Source organism: Anopheles coluzzii, chromosome 3, assembly GCF_943734685.1.
Source record: "Anopheles coluzzii chromosome 3, AcolN3, whole genome shotgun sequence".
Classification (NCBI taxonomy): domain Eukaryota; kingdom Metazoa; phylum Arthropoda; class Insecta; order Diptera; family Culicidae; genus Anopheles; species Anopheles coluzzii.
The window spans coordinates 44,401,523-44,416,674 of NC_064671.1; the positions used below are offsets into that span (position 1 = coordinate 44,401,523).

Here is a 15,152-nt window from a genome sequence, read left to right on the forward strand (position 1 = left end):
TTAGAGAGGCTTTGGCTCCTGCGGAGTTCTTTCGCCTCTTCCAATCTGATCCTAGTAACCATTGTTTATCCTTCCACATCAAAATAAGATATTTCTGGAAACACGAATTATCCAGTCCAAACGGATATTCGGGTAAACGTGTAGGGATAAATTTAGTATAAAAGTAGGCCATATTTTCAATAAAGACAGATTCAAACGCAGAACCTCTTGGAGTTAAGAGGTTTAATTCCAATATCCGAAATAGGACAGATCCCCTGGATTTCCGAGCCAAACACCCCCATCCGTCTGCACAGGCTTCCCAACATTTGGATTAGAAGCAACTAGCGGGAAGGACTGGTTAGTAGGCGAAGTATCAAATACTCTGTCCACAATTGCTGTTTGTTTCTCCTCCGTTACAATCCTGCAACTCTTGCTAAGGGCCAAACCTTCGCGTGGCTTGCCGGAGAAGCCCGGTTCGTAACAACCGATTTATCTGTATTCCTACCGATTGTTCTTTTTTACCGAAAAACGCCAAAAAATCTGGCCACACTGGTGTGGATTGAAACGTGCATTGTTTTGTTGTTGCTGCTTGTGATGTCAAACGATTTGGCGCCAAGCCGACGGCAGTTGCCAATGTCGACACAGGAACGAACGGAAACATAGCAGCGTACAAATCTTCTCCACATTCTCTTGGAAATGTCCTATAAATATTTAGCGCGATGGAAAATACCAGACAACAATTTCTATCCCATTTCAATCATCTGTGCTGCGAATAACAATCAACAAAGCACGACCGTAATGGTTGCAAGTGTTGAGCAGGTGGTTTCTGTCTCCATGACGACCCTTACTCGGGAACAGAACGAAGCAAAAGTATTTACAAGATGTGAACAAAAATTTGATGAGCCTGTACGTGAACTGAAAAGGACTGAATCGAACGTATTACTAATCTCATCTGATGGTAAATTGCTGGTGTATGAAGCGTTGGATGAAAAGTTCGTGCAGATCGATGCCTACAATCATGTCCTGCACGCTGAGCAAGGTCCTGACAAGAGACAGCTTTTTATAGTGAGGCAAACCAGTGCCGGAAGTGCAATAGTGCTGGAGTTGATAGAACTATCCGACGGATTTTCGTCCCACCTTACGCTCAAGAGCTGCGATCTGGTCATTGAAAGTATCGATTCCACAGCCCGGCTTAGCATCAAATGTTTGATAGTGAATGAAGTGAATGAACGGTTTTTGGGCAACTTTCTCGGCTTCACAAAGCTTTCCGTGGGAGACCAGGTGCTGTTGATTGCCATTAATAACACGCTGTATTGGGTGCAGGAGCAAGCCAATGGCGAAAGTGATCTGATCGCGCTGCGGTGCTTTGCCTCTTGTGTACTGGATTTTGATTTCTTCGAGAGCAGCCTATGCCTAACTGTTCTGCTGCAGGCAGGTGTGTTGGTCATCTTTGCCCAATCGCTTGTCCCGGAAACGCTCCTGGTGGCAACCTCATCGGTGTTCCTTCACGCCCCAGTCGAAGCATATGCATTCGAGAAAGCAAATAACGGGTTCCTGTACTCGAACGGGCTTAGCACACATCGTGTGCAATTTTACTACTCGGAAGAAACAAAACAAATCATCACGGAAAGTAGCGAAGTACCTGTTCGAGGCGTGATAGGCATTACGGTGCTTGCAAGCGAATCGGTCGCATTGCTGTTGACAGAAAATAATCAATTCTACACCATCGATTGCAGGGAGAGCGAGAAACAGACAAGTGTAGCTGATGTTCCGAAAATGTTTTTACTTCGCAAGGATAATCGTGCGGGTTCGAAACGTATCACAAAGATGCTCACGGAAGAAGTGCAATTTGACCAACGTATAGATAGGGCCCTGCAAGTTGTGCAGGCTAAATTCGACGTGCTAGCACTGTATCAAAACAGAACAGCTTTCGAAGCGCTTGCCCATATGGATGTTACATTTCATCGTGAAATGCCACCCAGAAAAGGGAAAGCTTTTCTGTTTGGACATCGCAAGGAGTGTGTGTGCTTGTTTGCCAGTGTGAAAATAGCCATCAACCAAGGGTTTTTTGCTTTACTTTCCAAGCAAAAACAGTGGAGCATTTGCATTGCCCAAAGCGACAGCGATTTGCACTCCTATCCCGTGCTTGGCACGTTCAGTCCAGCAGGGGAACTCTCGGCAATTGTGTGTTTAACTGCACAAGATTTGGCATGCGGATTACCGACATTTCGCTGCATGCTGGTTACAACGGTTCAAAATGCAAATGAAAGCCTACTACTGTCGATTCCCATGCCTGCACATATAGAATCAACGAACTCGTGTGCTGCTCGGTTGATACACCGAACGCCATCGTCTTTAATCGTGTCCGGGTGTTGTGTGAAAAACGCTGCTAGGGACATTATCGCACAAAACAATCCTCACCCGGTTCGGCAGCAGGACGAGAAGCGTACCATCACGTACTGCATTCGAAATGAGCAATCTAAAACGAAAGCAGCCAGCTTTTCTAGTGTCCTGGAAGTTAAACCCGATGACACCTGGTTCGCATTGGATGCACCGGTCCGTATGCGTTGGCACGGAGAAAAAGCCACACTGTGCGCGAAAACAGATTGTCCAGTAGCGATGGATTTGGTCAAGCACTTGCTGCTGGATACGGAAGAGTATTTGGCTGAAATGGAAGAGAGAAGAGATAAGCTAAAAGTAAGCGCAATTCTTAACCGCTCACTTGCAGCACTTGTACGGCAAAATGATATTGTTATTCGTATCACTTTCATTCCAGGGTCTATCGCTCGAACTGCAGGCAGTCACCGATGGTAGTTTAATAATCCAGCTGTACCGGAAAGTACGAAACAACGATATCGTGGAGGATGATGTTCCAGCCAGCATCTAGGCAGTGCAGAGCTTACTTTGTATCATCGAGCGTGCGCCACCAGCAGTTTCAGTTTCATCATTTTTTTAAAAGCAATCCCAACCCAAAGAGCGCCGTTCATTCATCGTCCAACAACTGACAGCTGTAACAGGTGCGCGTGTGTATTGGTGTTGCAGCCCACGCGACGAAGCAACCGATGGTTTTGCAAAACAAAAACAAATCACTCACACCAACAAAGAGCTGTGTCGACGTGCGAGCGGACCTCAATTGCGTACTGCTGCTGCTGCTGCGTATTGTGCGAGAAGTTGCTGTTGGAGAAAATTTACGCCTTGCCAACGCGAAGAGAGTCCCCGTCCGTCCGCAACGATATTGCCGCAGCGGAGAGGTTTGATACGAAAGCACTCTTTGGCTCAATACTTTGCCAAGTGAAATGACATCTTGTGGGCGAATGACGCGTTCGCAAGGGACTCCCGCACAGTGCGTTTCGTGAATTGCAGCAATTGTTACACACCCGTCTGCGTTTCTCGCGCTCTCTCTCTATCTCGCTGTTTCTCTCACCCTTTTTCTGGCGATTTCAGCAACGGAGCAGCCAAAACTGCGGAACACAGTGCTGCGGTTTGTGAACGGGTGCATAAAATAGTGTCCAAGTAAAGTGAAGGGTCGCGGCCATCGCAGACCTTCGAGAGTGCGACGGAAGATGGTTTATTAAATTGATAGATTCTTTGATTAGTCTCGCGGGCAGACAATGAACGAACGAATCTCGAAAGTCGCGTGTGGAGAAGGGGTACTCTAGGGCGTAGGAAGCAGTCGAATAATCAACATACACACCACACTACGGCTACCCTGCAGTGTCATGTACTTGTTAATTAAGGCCCGTATCGCAAAGATAATCGAATAACGAAATTGTGCTGCCGCTGTGGCACTGTGTCCGGGGCTGCTCTGGACATTGCTCACAGAACGGGAAAAAGAAGCTCTTTTGCTCAGTACAAACAGTGAACAGTGATTGGTTTGCATGGAGTAAAAACGCCATGGAATCGCCTGTCAGACGGAAGTAAAGATGGTGTAACACTGAAACTACTTCGTCTCATTGCATTCAACGGGTGAAAAACGAGATTGTTGCAACCAAAACAAGGTGGGAATTGATAAGCCTGCAATTTTCTAAAAAAGCGCATACACATACACACACGGCAGAGCTGGTGAAACGGGCAGGCAAAAAAAGAAGAAGGCCCAACCATGCCCCCACTAAACAACTACAATGGCAACAACTGTGGAGACATCATATGCTCACTCTCGACGCAGTCACCACTTTCCCCGACGGATGTGTCGCAGGCAGTCGGTGGAGCGGCAGGTGGTACTGCCGGCAGCAGCGGGGGCAAGCCGCGATTCAGCTGCCCACATTACGCACAAAAGATGCTGCTTAATTTGAACGCGCTGCGGCTAGATTCACGCTTCTGTGACGTTGAGATCAAGGTTGGCGATGCTACGTCCGTCCACGCCCATCGGGCCGTGCTGAGTGCCAGTTCCGCCTACTTCGAGGCCATGTTCCGGCCCGAGCTGGGGCTGAGCGAGGGCAAACAGAAGACCGTTACGCTCCACTCGATTCGGGCCGACATTTTGGAGCTGCTGGTCGAGTTCATCTACACCGGCCAGATCGAAATCGAACAGGTAAGTCGGTAACCATCGCTGACTGTAGCCGCCTGCTATGTTTAATTGCTTTACTCATCTATTTGCTTTCCTCTCCAGAGCAATGTGCAGGAGCTGCTGGCTGCTGCCGACATGCTGCAGGTGCCCGAGGTAGTGGACGGCTGCTGCGAGTATCTGTGCCGGGAACTACACTCATCGAACGCGCTTGGCATACTGCGATTCGCCGAAGCGCACAACTGCCGCCAGCTTGCCGAGGTGGCGGCCAACTTTGTCCACAGCAACTTTCCGAAGGTCGCCCTCGAGGACGAACTGCTCGACATTCCGCACACGCTGCTGGTGAAGGTGATCGCCTCCGAGGCGCTGCGGGTCGACAGCGAGTATCAGGTGTTTAATGCCGCGCTGCGCTGGATCCGACACGATGTGGTGCCGCGCCGCCAGTACGTGTTTGAAATTTTGTCCCACGTGCGCATCGCTCTAGTGCCGGTAGGGCTGATCGATCAGGCCATCGCCGAGTGCCGGGATGTGTCGCTCAAGATAGCGCTCCGCTCGGTGCGCAAGGATCTGACATCGCGCCGCGGTCAGCTCGTGCCGTTGCGCGTGTGCCCGCGAGTTTGTGCGAAGAAGAGCATCTACGTGATTGGCGGATCGCGGCGAGAACGGTCGACCGGATGGACGCCAACGGATTGGATCTTTGAGTCCGTCATAAAGTATGACATCTTTCGGCACGAGTGGATCGAATCGGCCCCGATGGAGATCGGCCGCATTCTGCCAGGGGTGGCCGCACTCGGTGGCAAGATTTACGTGATCGGTGGCGAGCGCGGCAGCCAGATCCTGGCGAACGGGGAGGTGTACGACACACAGAACAACAACTGGGAACCGATGGCACCGATGAATGTGCCCCGGTGCGAGTTTGGGCTCTGTACGCTCGGCGGCACGCTGTACGCGATGGGCGGCTGGATCGGGGAGGACATTGGCGGCTCGATTGAGTGTTACGATCCGATGAAAAATGCGTGGCGAATGGTAGGCGATCTGCCGGAACCCAAGTTCAGTATGGGTGTCGTAAGCTTCGAAGGTAAGTGGCACTGTCCGGCAGAGTGGTGGGGTGTTTCTACGTTAACCGAATTGTTTCTTCCCATTTCCAGGCTTGATATACATTGTCGGTGGCTGCAATACTCACTCGAGATATCTAACCGATCTGATCAGGTGAGTTTAGCAAGGAGTGGAATGGAATGGAAAATAGCAAGACCATACTTTTTAATATGCTTATCCACTTTCCAATAAACAGCTACAATCCCGTTACGCATGAATGGACGAAGCTCGCCCGAATGCAAACCGCTCGCTGCCAGATGGGGGTAGCCATTCTCGACCGCCATCTGTACGTGGTCGGTGGCAACAGCAGCCAGCAGGAAGTGCTACGCACAGTCGAACGCTACAGCTTCGACGAGGACAAGTGGTCAATGGTTTCGCCGATGACGGTACGCCGGTCCAGCCCAGCCGTAGCAGCGGCCGACGGCCTACTGTACGTGGCTGGTGGTGATCAGCCCTGCGAGATCAACTTTTACCGGGCGCAAATTACAATCGCTTCGTTCGAGTGCTACAATCCCATCACGGACCAGTGGAAGGTGTGCCCGGATCTACCGACCAGTCGTTCTGAGGCGGGTGCGGTAGTCGTCTAAACAAAAAAGGCACAAAAACAACCCCCTTTGGGGATTTATCTCTATCCCTCGGTCCAATCGGCGCGCCTAACATTCGCCATCGCAAAACCAAAGATGCGCTTATAAAGCGCTGCGATTGAATAGCAAACCATTCGCGTGTGTGCTACCCCCGTGCAAACGCGCGAAACCGAACCGACCTTTTGCGTTGAAAGTGCCGAAATACGTATTTCTTCTTCTCGTTTGTTTGATCGTTGTTTCTTTCCAAGTTACATTTGATCAACACTTTTTCGATCACTTACCAACAAACAAACGATGAGATGATGGTGAAATGTTTTAAACATATAGATGTGCAACTAGATATATTATAGTGTGTAGTACCACCACCACCATATTAATCTGCGTACACGATCCCCAGCCCGATCCTTTTTTGCACAACTTGGTTGGGGCTGTTCTACTACATCTCATTTATATTTTCAATCATTCTCGTATCGTGATCTGATAAATTATCCATAAAGATAAAAAAATATATAATAAATCGATTAAATGTCCTGTTTAAAAATAGAAAACGTGGGAAAGAAAGGAAGCGCGGAAATTTATGAAATGGTTTGTGATAATCTATTGAAAAGGTGTTTGTTTTTGTTTTTCTGCTACTATTGTTATTCATATACCATTTGAATAAATATAGCCTTTATTATGCGTTAGTTTTGATCACTTTCTTATAGTTTTTGCCTGTTTTGTTGGACATTTTCCCCGCTTCGCTTTGTATTTTACTTTGCTACTACTCTTCTGATGGTCTATACACAACTTGTTTGTTGGTAGTTGTTACTATTTTTAGTTTAGTTTTTCCCAATTAATTTCAATTCCACTACCATTCTCTAGCCCATTTTGCACAGTTTTACATTTTTGTTAACAAACAATGGTGTTAGGCGAAAGAAGCTTGTGAGATGGGAACGTTGTTTCGCTCAAATAGTGGTATTTTACCTCGTCGTCGTGCTGACATTGCCGCGGATGATGCTCATAGCTTGCTCCTCCCTCCGTGCAGTATTTGTCAAAAGGTATTGCAGAAATAGTTTGTTTTGTATCATACTAACACCTCGATCAAAATATATTATATTATACTTATAATTTCGCTAAATTCTTCCCTTCAAGGTGGGCTGCTGTAGTATTGCTCCTTTGCCCACGCCAATGTTGCAGGAATTGTAAGGTTTAGTTTTTTTTGTTAAAGGTTTTATCTCTTCCCCAAAACAGAGTATTTTGTGACTCGGGTGGATTTTAGCGCGCGGCGTGAAGTAGGAAATGTTTTGCAGGTGTCACCCACATTCACTACTCAAATGGTTGGTTATTTCAGTACTTTTTTTTAGAGCGGGTAAGTTTTGTGAAAGTAAGGCGGCGCTCCGATAGAAGGAAATGTTTTTTTTTATAACCATTTCGAAAACATCACCATTGATTTATCAAAAAAAAATGTATACACTTCACGGAATCGATTAAAGCAATGCATTGTTATACGTCTTTCTCTGTGTCGTGTCTCATATTAGCGGTGTAAATATTGCGTACAATACTGCATATACTGGTGACGCTTTTGGGGTGTAAACGGAAGCGAATGAAACGTTGTTGCCCGTTGCATATTAAAACATTCGCAGAAGCAGCATAATTACACAGTACACAGTTTTTGCTAGCTAGCATACACAGATCGTTTCGCGGACAGCAAAAAAAAAGCAAAATCTGGAAAACGATCAACGGTTCCAAATTCAAACATAAATTATAAATTAGCATACACTCTGTTGCGGAGAGCAACTAGGACAAAATAGGGATGAAACTGTCCAAGAACAAATCTCAGAGGAAAGTAAAACAAAAATAGTACTACAGACACACGGAGAGACACACAGAATGCGCACAGAATTCCCGGAATATATCATAAATAGATAATGCTAACGAAAACCGGGAACCAAAAATCATTCCAAACTACATAATTCCTACAACGAGAGCGCTAGTTACACTTTTAGCACACTTTTTGTTGTCTTTCTTCATCATACGCTATTATGTATATGTACAACCGATGAAAAGGAAGTTAGTATCAAAACTGAACCAATTAATTGTACGATTAAAACCGAACTGTATGCAGCGGACACATAATCTGCATAATCCACCCACACACCACCACCTCCCCCTTGCGATGGACGGTGTAACGTAAAAAACTCGAAAATATTTAAATTAAATCACTTTGTCACAGTGTCTTATGTTGGTAGTTTCATCACCCTCGCCCATCACTCTTTCATGCTAGACCTCACGCTCGGAATATAACATTTAGCGCAATTCCCCGCTTGCCATCTCTGCATTTTTCCCGTTTTGTGTACTGCAAAGCACAACCTCGTCGGTTCTGTGTGCGGGGTATCATGCTGCTGACGACATGCTTTGTACCATTACTTATTCGTACGCAATAGTTCCGTCTTGGTAGGCAACGAGGTTGCCGGCAAATGCTGGGATGTTTGCGTACCGATCGTGATGGTGCTGGGCTGGTAAGAGTGCAGCTGCACATTGCCAACTGCCGCGTTACTACTACTGCCGTTGCCAGTAGCGCCGCAACAGTTGGCCGACGAGGCGAGCAGCACCGTACCATCGCCGGAGCCGAGCGAATTGAGCGAGAGATTGCTGTCTGCGTGGTGGTTCTGCTGCTGCAGCTGGCTTTGGTAATGATGGTTGCTATGGTGATGGTGGTGGTGAGGATGATGCTGATTATGACTGTTCATCAGTCCACCTGTACCGGCACTGTGGTGCAGATTCGAAATCGTGTGGCTGGTGTGCAGAGATGTTCGAACATTGCTGCCAACCGTACCCGCACTGCCGGGGCCGGTGCGCGACGAGGGTTTGCGAATCTTCCACGCCTTCAGCTTTGCCTCCATATTGTCCAGCCGTCGCAGCAGATCGGCCACAATGTTCAGCGTCGAAACGCGATCGCTCGGTGCCATTGGGGCATTGAGCCCGCCCAGCCCACCCGGTACGAGTGCGCTCGAGGGCGTACTGTTGCCATTTCGCTCTATTATCAGCTGACTGCTGGGTGAGGACAGCAGCGTTGACTTTACACCGTCCCCGACGATGCCGTCCTCTGGCGTGGTCGTTTCGCGACCAAAGTCATTCAACTTGCTCGCCGACAGTTTCACCATGGGCGAAACGAGCGCACTTCGCTGCTGCTTGCTGCTGTTCAGGTTGTTATTGAGCGTCTCTAGCTTGGAACCACCCAGCGTACCATCGTCCGGATCTATGCCATCCGCGCCCCCAAGACCAACGCTGTTCATTTGCTGCGGCGCACCGACCGCGGACGTTACGTTGGCGGTAGCGATGGTTGTCGTGGTCGATGCACTTTCGTTCGAGGGATCCAACTGTTTGCTGGAACCGTCCCCGTGTTCGCCCAGCTCGTCATCTTCCAGCTTTTCGCCATGCTCGTCCGGCTTGAGGGTGCGCACCTTCAGCTCCTGCTTCAAATCGCGCGCCTCATCCATTAATCGCTGCAGCTTAATCTGCATGCGCTCCTTCTCGTCCACCTCCAGCTCGAGCAGTGCGTTCTTCTCGTACGCCTGGTTCAGCATCGATTCGAATTCGGCCACACTTTCGCTCGCTACCCGGTTTGCCCGTTCCAGATCGTCATTTTTTTGCTCCAGTTCGCGAATGTAAATCTAAAAGGAGGCAGGGAGACGGATGAGAGGCTCGGAATTGCATGATGGCCTGTTCCTACGGTGGAACCGCCCACTACCTACCTTCAGCTTTTCGTTCTCCTTTGCCAGCTGCCGAAAGTCGGCATCGATTTTGTTGGTTTCATTTTCCGAGTATTGCATCTTCCTTTTGTAGGATTCGTTCTCGCTGTGCAGCTGATTGACCAGCTGATTTAGGTCGCGGATCTTCTTCTCCTGCTGTTCTACCGTCATCTCCAGCTCGGCCTCCAGCTGCCGCGACTCGGTGGTGAAGTCATCGAACTCCCGTTGTGCATCGTCCCGCTCCTGCGACACCTTCAGGCAGCGCTCCTTCCAGTACAGGCACTCCTCCTCGACGCTGGTGAACAGTTTGTCTTCCATGATGGACTATCCCTTTACGGGAAAGTGTCTCGATATAGCTTCTATATTCAATCACACCGAACACACACACATACACACACAACACACTGCACGGAGAACCTCTGCACCAATTATCCGAACACACTGGTGTCGCTAATGCACTGTTTGTTTTGAAGCTTCACACCCAGTCGTGCGGGTGACGGCCCTTCGTTCGAGGTTTGAGAAAAATCAATTGTGCAACTCTTCCCATCCGCCCGTGTGTGTTTTTAACCTTCTGTGTAACGATGTCAACGCAGTACCATACACACAAAGCTAGCGGGTTTTCAGTCGTTCTATAGCGTACCCACCATGGTACTCATTTGCAGCGGAGACGATGTCCCTTTCTGGCCAGTGCCCGCAAGGACCAGTGCCACTGCCGTTCCGCTCGCCTATTTTCTACACCTGAAGTGACGACCTCCTGTACACCTACTGGGGGAGGAGGAAATGCCACCTCGCACGCGATGCTAGTCCGCTTGCGTGCCCCCTTGCGTGGGATTGCACAGATGCACCAGAACAAAAGCACACTGCACACCTCAGAGCCGTACTAATGATGGGACCCGCACATTACACCAGCCACAACAAACTATCGATATCGTGTTCTGCTGGTGGGCTGAGAGTTAAATGCGTTTTCATTTTTCGACACTATTTATTTCTGTACTGTTTCTTTCTTCTCGTTTTTTTTGTTATCCTCGCAAAAACACAAAATGAAAACTGATGCCACTGACAGCGTCACTTTGGCACAAGCTGTTTACACGCATGGTAGGGGTATGCATTTTGTCAACCAAGGTGCATATAGGAAGCAGTGCTTTGATTCAAATTTTAGCCCAAATGTCGTTATCTGAGCTAAATTCGATTATTTTTTTTCCAAAATGATTAATTATCGTAGGAAATGGCACGGCAAATGAAAAAAATCTTCATCAGAAGATATTTCAAACATAGGAAATGGAACGTATTGTATTGAATAGATACCCAGTATTGTAACTATTCTTCTTCTATAGCACAACAACCGTTATTGGTTGTTACGTGCACTGGGCTTGCCTTTCATTGACTTATTCATTACCCATAGTAGGATAGTCAATCCCTTCGTATGATGGCACGGTCCTTTCGGGATTCGAACCCATGGCGGGCATGTTTTTAAGAACCGTAAGATATAAGAACCGTATCATTTGCACAATGGCGGAATATATAAGTGGCGAAATATAAAACCAAGTCATAGTTTAGAAAGAGTTTCATCAATTTTAATTAGAAAAATAGACACTGCATTGTACTTATTCTACTCGGGTTCACTCGAACATTTGTAATTAATTGTGTTAGAGAGCATCTGTCTCTATTACAAAGATTAGGACCATCGGTTGATTCGCAAAGTATTGCACATTGCTCTCCTCAACGGAGCGGGCGCCGGTTTCTTCATGACAATCTACGGTAAGGATAGTGAAAAACGAAGAAGACCTGTCCTATTGGCCATATACTTTTCGAATGTAGTAAAAGAAAAAATACTCGCAGGACTAGGTTATATTTTTAATCTTTAACTGAACATCTAGCGAATTATGATTTCGTTTTTCTTTATTATTTCGTTAAATATTTTTCATTACTTTTCTGAAAAAATGTGTATATATAAATATATAGTAAATGTATATTGTTATTCTGTTCTTCATCATTTTGTTCATACCGTTCACTTGTGTGTATGTGTGTGTGTTGTGTGTTGGTGTAAGTGTTTGTGTTTGTATGTTTTTTTTTATTATATCATTTTTCTCTTTTTAATTCCCTTCCGTTATCCTGTTTCTACATAGCTTACAATGTTACTATTTTCGTAATGTTCCTATGTCTCGACTCTGGTTCAACTTGCTTTCTATTTTACTACTGTATCGTTTACCTTGTATAGTATTTTCTTAAGTTTTTGGTTTAACTTTCACTCTGATCCAGCCAGTTGAATTCGTGTGCCACTCCCCAGACCTATTTCTACAGTTTGAATGCGCGTTGATGCGGTTGTCGGGCTCAGAATCAAAAGATACGCAATAAGGATGCAATAAGGATTAACGTAAAATAGATCCAGAAACGAGTTGTAAAAATTTACCCTTCCTTATAATTTTTTTTGGGTTTTTGCCCTAATTGCTGTGTCGGAGGAAAATGGCATTGCAATCGTGTTCCGTATTATCCGTTTGTCTTTCTGATATCAATTTGATGGGAGAAATCTATTTGATGGTAATTGAAATGTTGTGACTCCGGTGGTTAAAAACAAAGTATTCGTACACACGCGTACACTTGCGATGAGTAAAAGGACTCATTTTAGGGTCTGTGACTAGTTTACTTGTTTTGCTTTTTGCTGTTCATTCTATCTGTGCACAAACACAGCTGTGTGTATGTGTGTGTGTGTGAGTTTGTGCCCTATGTGGTTGTTTAGTAATGTTTAGTAATGATTTCTTAAACTCATCTCTCGGTGGCAATGTTGCTAGTTATTTTATGGTAAAATAATTACTTGTTCTAAAGCACACAGTGTCCCACGGATGCACTAAGCGTCGGGACGGCAATCGGAACGAAGCTGCCTGATCAGTGGTGCTGTAGTATTTGCCGATCGTAGGATATGCACAGGACGTTAGTACAAATCAATCCCTCCCACGCACGTGAGCTTTACAAACAAGTTAAGTGTACAACAAAACATAAACAACGCATATACGCGAGCGTCTGCTTTCCAACTCGTAACCTGGCGGCATACCAATTTGCAGGAACCCTTCCAACGACATCGAAGATATTATTGTTATTTTCTGTTCAAAAAGAACAGTCCAAGTTTATGTGTATTAATTCGCCTTTTTGCTTATCTAGGAGAAAAAGCACCGCTATTACACGCACACATACACACACATACATATATAGAGCCGACGTGTATAACTCCATACACATTCCAATGCCGGTAAAGTCAACTTGCAACATTAGGCGCTATAAGAACGAATTTTAGCTACGTTATTAAAGTACAACTTTTTACGCATCCATTCATCGGCTATCGGCACGCCTTACAACGCTTTGGCGTGCTTTCTTTCTCTCCTCCCATTCCGCTTATATGGCAGTGTGTTGAATCTAGTGTGTATGCGCATCTGTTGAATCCTTAGTTCGTGATTTTTTCGCTAATTATCGACATAGGGGGATGATATCGTTATTATCGCGGCAAATATTTCACTAACATGAAGACAGGAAAGGGATTGTTGGCAAATTACACTAGAAAGATTTAATCTTCCTGCGAGATAAATTTTACTTTGCTCAATGCCAAGATGAATACGACACGGGAAACGTTTGAAGAACAGCAAAAAAAAAAGCAGCATCACAGCATTGCTTCTGCCTTTACACTACTTTTTTCCTACACTAAGTGTAACAAACATTAGTTTTATGAGGGGATGAAGAAGTAAACCAGTTGCCTGTGTGTACGCAATGCATGAACTCAACGTGTCGTAGCGTAAATGCGAACCCAGCGCGAAAGTATAGTTTTGTTAAACATTGTCTTTAAGAGCACAAGCGTAACGAACAAATGAACACAGGCGTTCGTTCTATAACAATCTGCAAAATCTTCGCCTTCATCATCATCGTCATATTGCCCTCGCATCACATGTAAGAACGTGCTATGTACATTTGCGGTATTATCATCTGTTTGTCGTCCTTTTATCGTTTTTTTGTTTTTTTCAAAACATAAACGGTGTATTTTTATTCACTTTCCATTGTGATTCTTCCACGTATCGGTATTGTTGGCATTCTGTTTTGCATCGTTTTTCCATTCTTTCTGGAATGATAGTATATTTCCCACTTGTTTTCTTCCTTTCTGTGAATTTGTTTACCATTTCTTTTCATTCGCCTACACATACACACATCCCATCGGATTATACACAGTTTGTGTTTGTATCTAACATACAATTTACGCTTTTCGTCAATCACAGTTGAAGCATAAATCTATACACCGATCTATAGATCACAATTGCTTGTATCTTTGCAGATGGGTTTTCACCGACTCACCAATGATTTTCATTCTCCATTTAGAATTAATCCTACGATTCCGTTTGATAAAGTTTTCGTTTTCTCATCCCCATCACACGTGCCAACTATTTAACTTCAATTGCTCTGTTGCTTCATTACCTGCGCGACGCACAACTTTCCCGGTTCATTCCCCAGTTGGTTTAAATCATTGACTCTTTTGCTATACTCTAAAGCTGGGGGAACAAGATTCCTTTCACGAAAATAAACTTGCAGAAACTGCTGCATGTTATTGAACTTATCGAGCCCGAGCGAGAGAGATCACACTGTACTGAAGTGGTAAAATGATTAGCAGAAAGCAAAGTACGATAAACACAAATATTTTCGAAACATTGTAATTGCATATAGCTATTATAAAACAAAACGCATTAAACAAGTAAAATTCCTTAATGAATAACAATCGCCCGGTTTTAGTGCCAATCGGTATGACAAACAAAAAAGAAACAAAAAACATCCAAAACGATAATAAATCCCTCTCTACGGTTGGATTTGCGGAAGAAAAGAGAGAATATAGAGCAGTGTGTCTAGTAGGCCCCCCCCCCAGTCGATAGGTTGACTGTTGACGAAATTCTCACACACCTCGAATGCTCAATCGCCGTACCACGCATGGGATAGAGGAGAGTTTGTTAAAGCCACACTACTGCTGCTTATCAATACGTAAACTAAACTTGGGATTATCCGGTACGATGGTAACCACTTTCAGTTCGTTCGGGGACTCGAGTAAATTTTTCGCATGGGCAGCGGCCGTATCACAGTCGGTGCGGCGGGAAATCAGCAGCCGGATGTCTGTGTGAAGCGACAGTTTTCCAGATCGCGATGTTTGAAACCTGCGACGGAATGGAAAGGGAAGGGGATGTTTCGGTTCGATTAAGATAAGCGTCACTGTTTTTTTAAGAAGCTACAAGCAAC

General features: G+C 45.7%; 5 protein-coding genes across 12 annotated transcripts in view; 3 read left to right on the forward strand and 2 right to left on the reverse strand.

Moving 5' to 3' along the window:
* LOC120958548 (60S ribosomal protein L37a) overlaps positions 1 to 15,152 on the forward strand; it is a 342,039-nt gene that overhangs the window by 234,934 nt on the left and 91,953 nt on the right. The window lies entirely within an intron of this gene.
* LOC120955886 (uncharacterized) lies at positions 56 to 4,069 on the forward strand. Of its 3 annotated transcripts, none has more exons than XR_005751815.2 (3): positions 56 to 2,676; positions 2,756 to 3,322; positions 3,424 to 4,069. XR_005751815.2 is itself a non-coding variant. In XM_040377097.2 (2 exons), exons 1-2 carry the CDS (start codon positions 676 to 678, stop codon positions 2,864 to 2,866), a joined length of 2,112 nt encoding a protein of 703 aa, XP_040233031.2. In that variant the 5' UTR covers positions 56 to 675; the 3' UTR covers positions 2,867 to 4,069. The 3 variants fall into 3 exon arrangements, 1 of the variants encoding a protein (XP_040233031.2); XR_005751816.2 differs by having other exon boundaries at positions 2,756 to 3,230; XM_040377097.2 differs by having other exon boundaries at positions 2,756 to 4,069.
* Positions 3,125 to 7,833, forward strand: LOC120955887 (actin-binding protein IPP). The gene is made up of 4 exons (XM_040377099.2): positions 3,125 to 4,510; positions 4,589 to 5,561; positions 5,632 to 5,692; positions 5,775 to 7,833. Exons 1-4 carry the CDS (start codon positions 4,079 to 4,081, stop codon positions 6,163 to 6,165), a joined length of 1,857 nt encoding a protein of 618 aa, XP_040233033.1. The 5' UTR covers positions 3,125 to 4,078; the 3' UTR covers positions 6,166 to 7,833.
* LOC120955889 (uncharacterized) lies at positions 6,796 to 10,925 on the reverse strand. The gene is made up of 2 exons (XM_040377101.2): positions 9,897 to 10,925; positions 6,796 to 9,815 (listed from the first exon to the last, which is right to left on the reverse strand). The coding sequence occupies exons 1-2, from the start codon at positions 10,209 to 10,211 to the stop codon at positions 8,565 to 8,567; spliced, it is 1,566 nt and encodes a 521-aa protein (XP_040233035.2). The 5' UTR covers positions 10,212 to 10,925; the 3' UTR covers positions 6,796 to 8,564.
* LOC120960082 (uncharacterized) overlaps positions 11,740 to 15,152 on the reverse strand; it is a 31,327-nt gene continuing 27,914 nt past the window's right edge. For all 6 annotated transcript variants that reach the window (XM_040384026.2, XM_040384027.2, XM_040384024.2 and 3 more), the window contains one exon: positions 11,740 to 15,070. In XM_040384026.2, the coding sequence (XP_040239960.2) occupies positions 14,881 to 15,070 (190 nt within the window). In that variant the 3' untranslated portion in view covers positions 11,740 to 14,880. The remainder of the gene's footprint in view (positions 15,071 to 15,152) is intronic.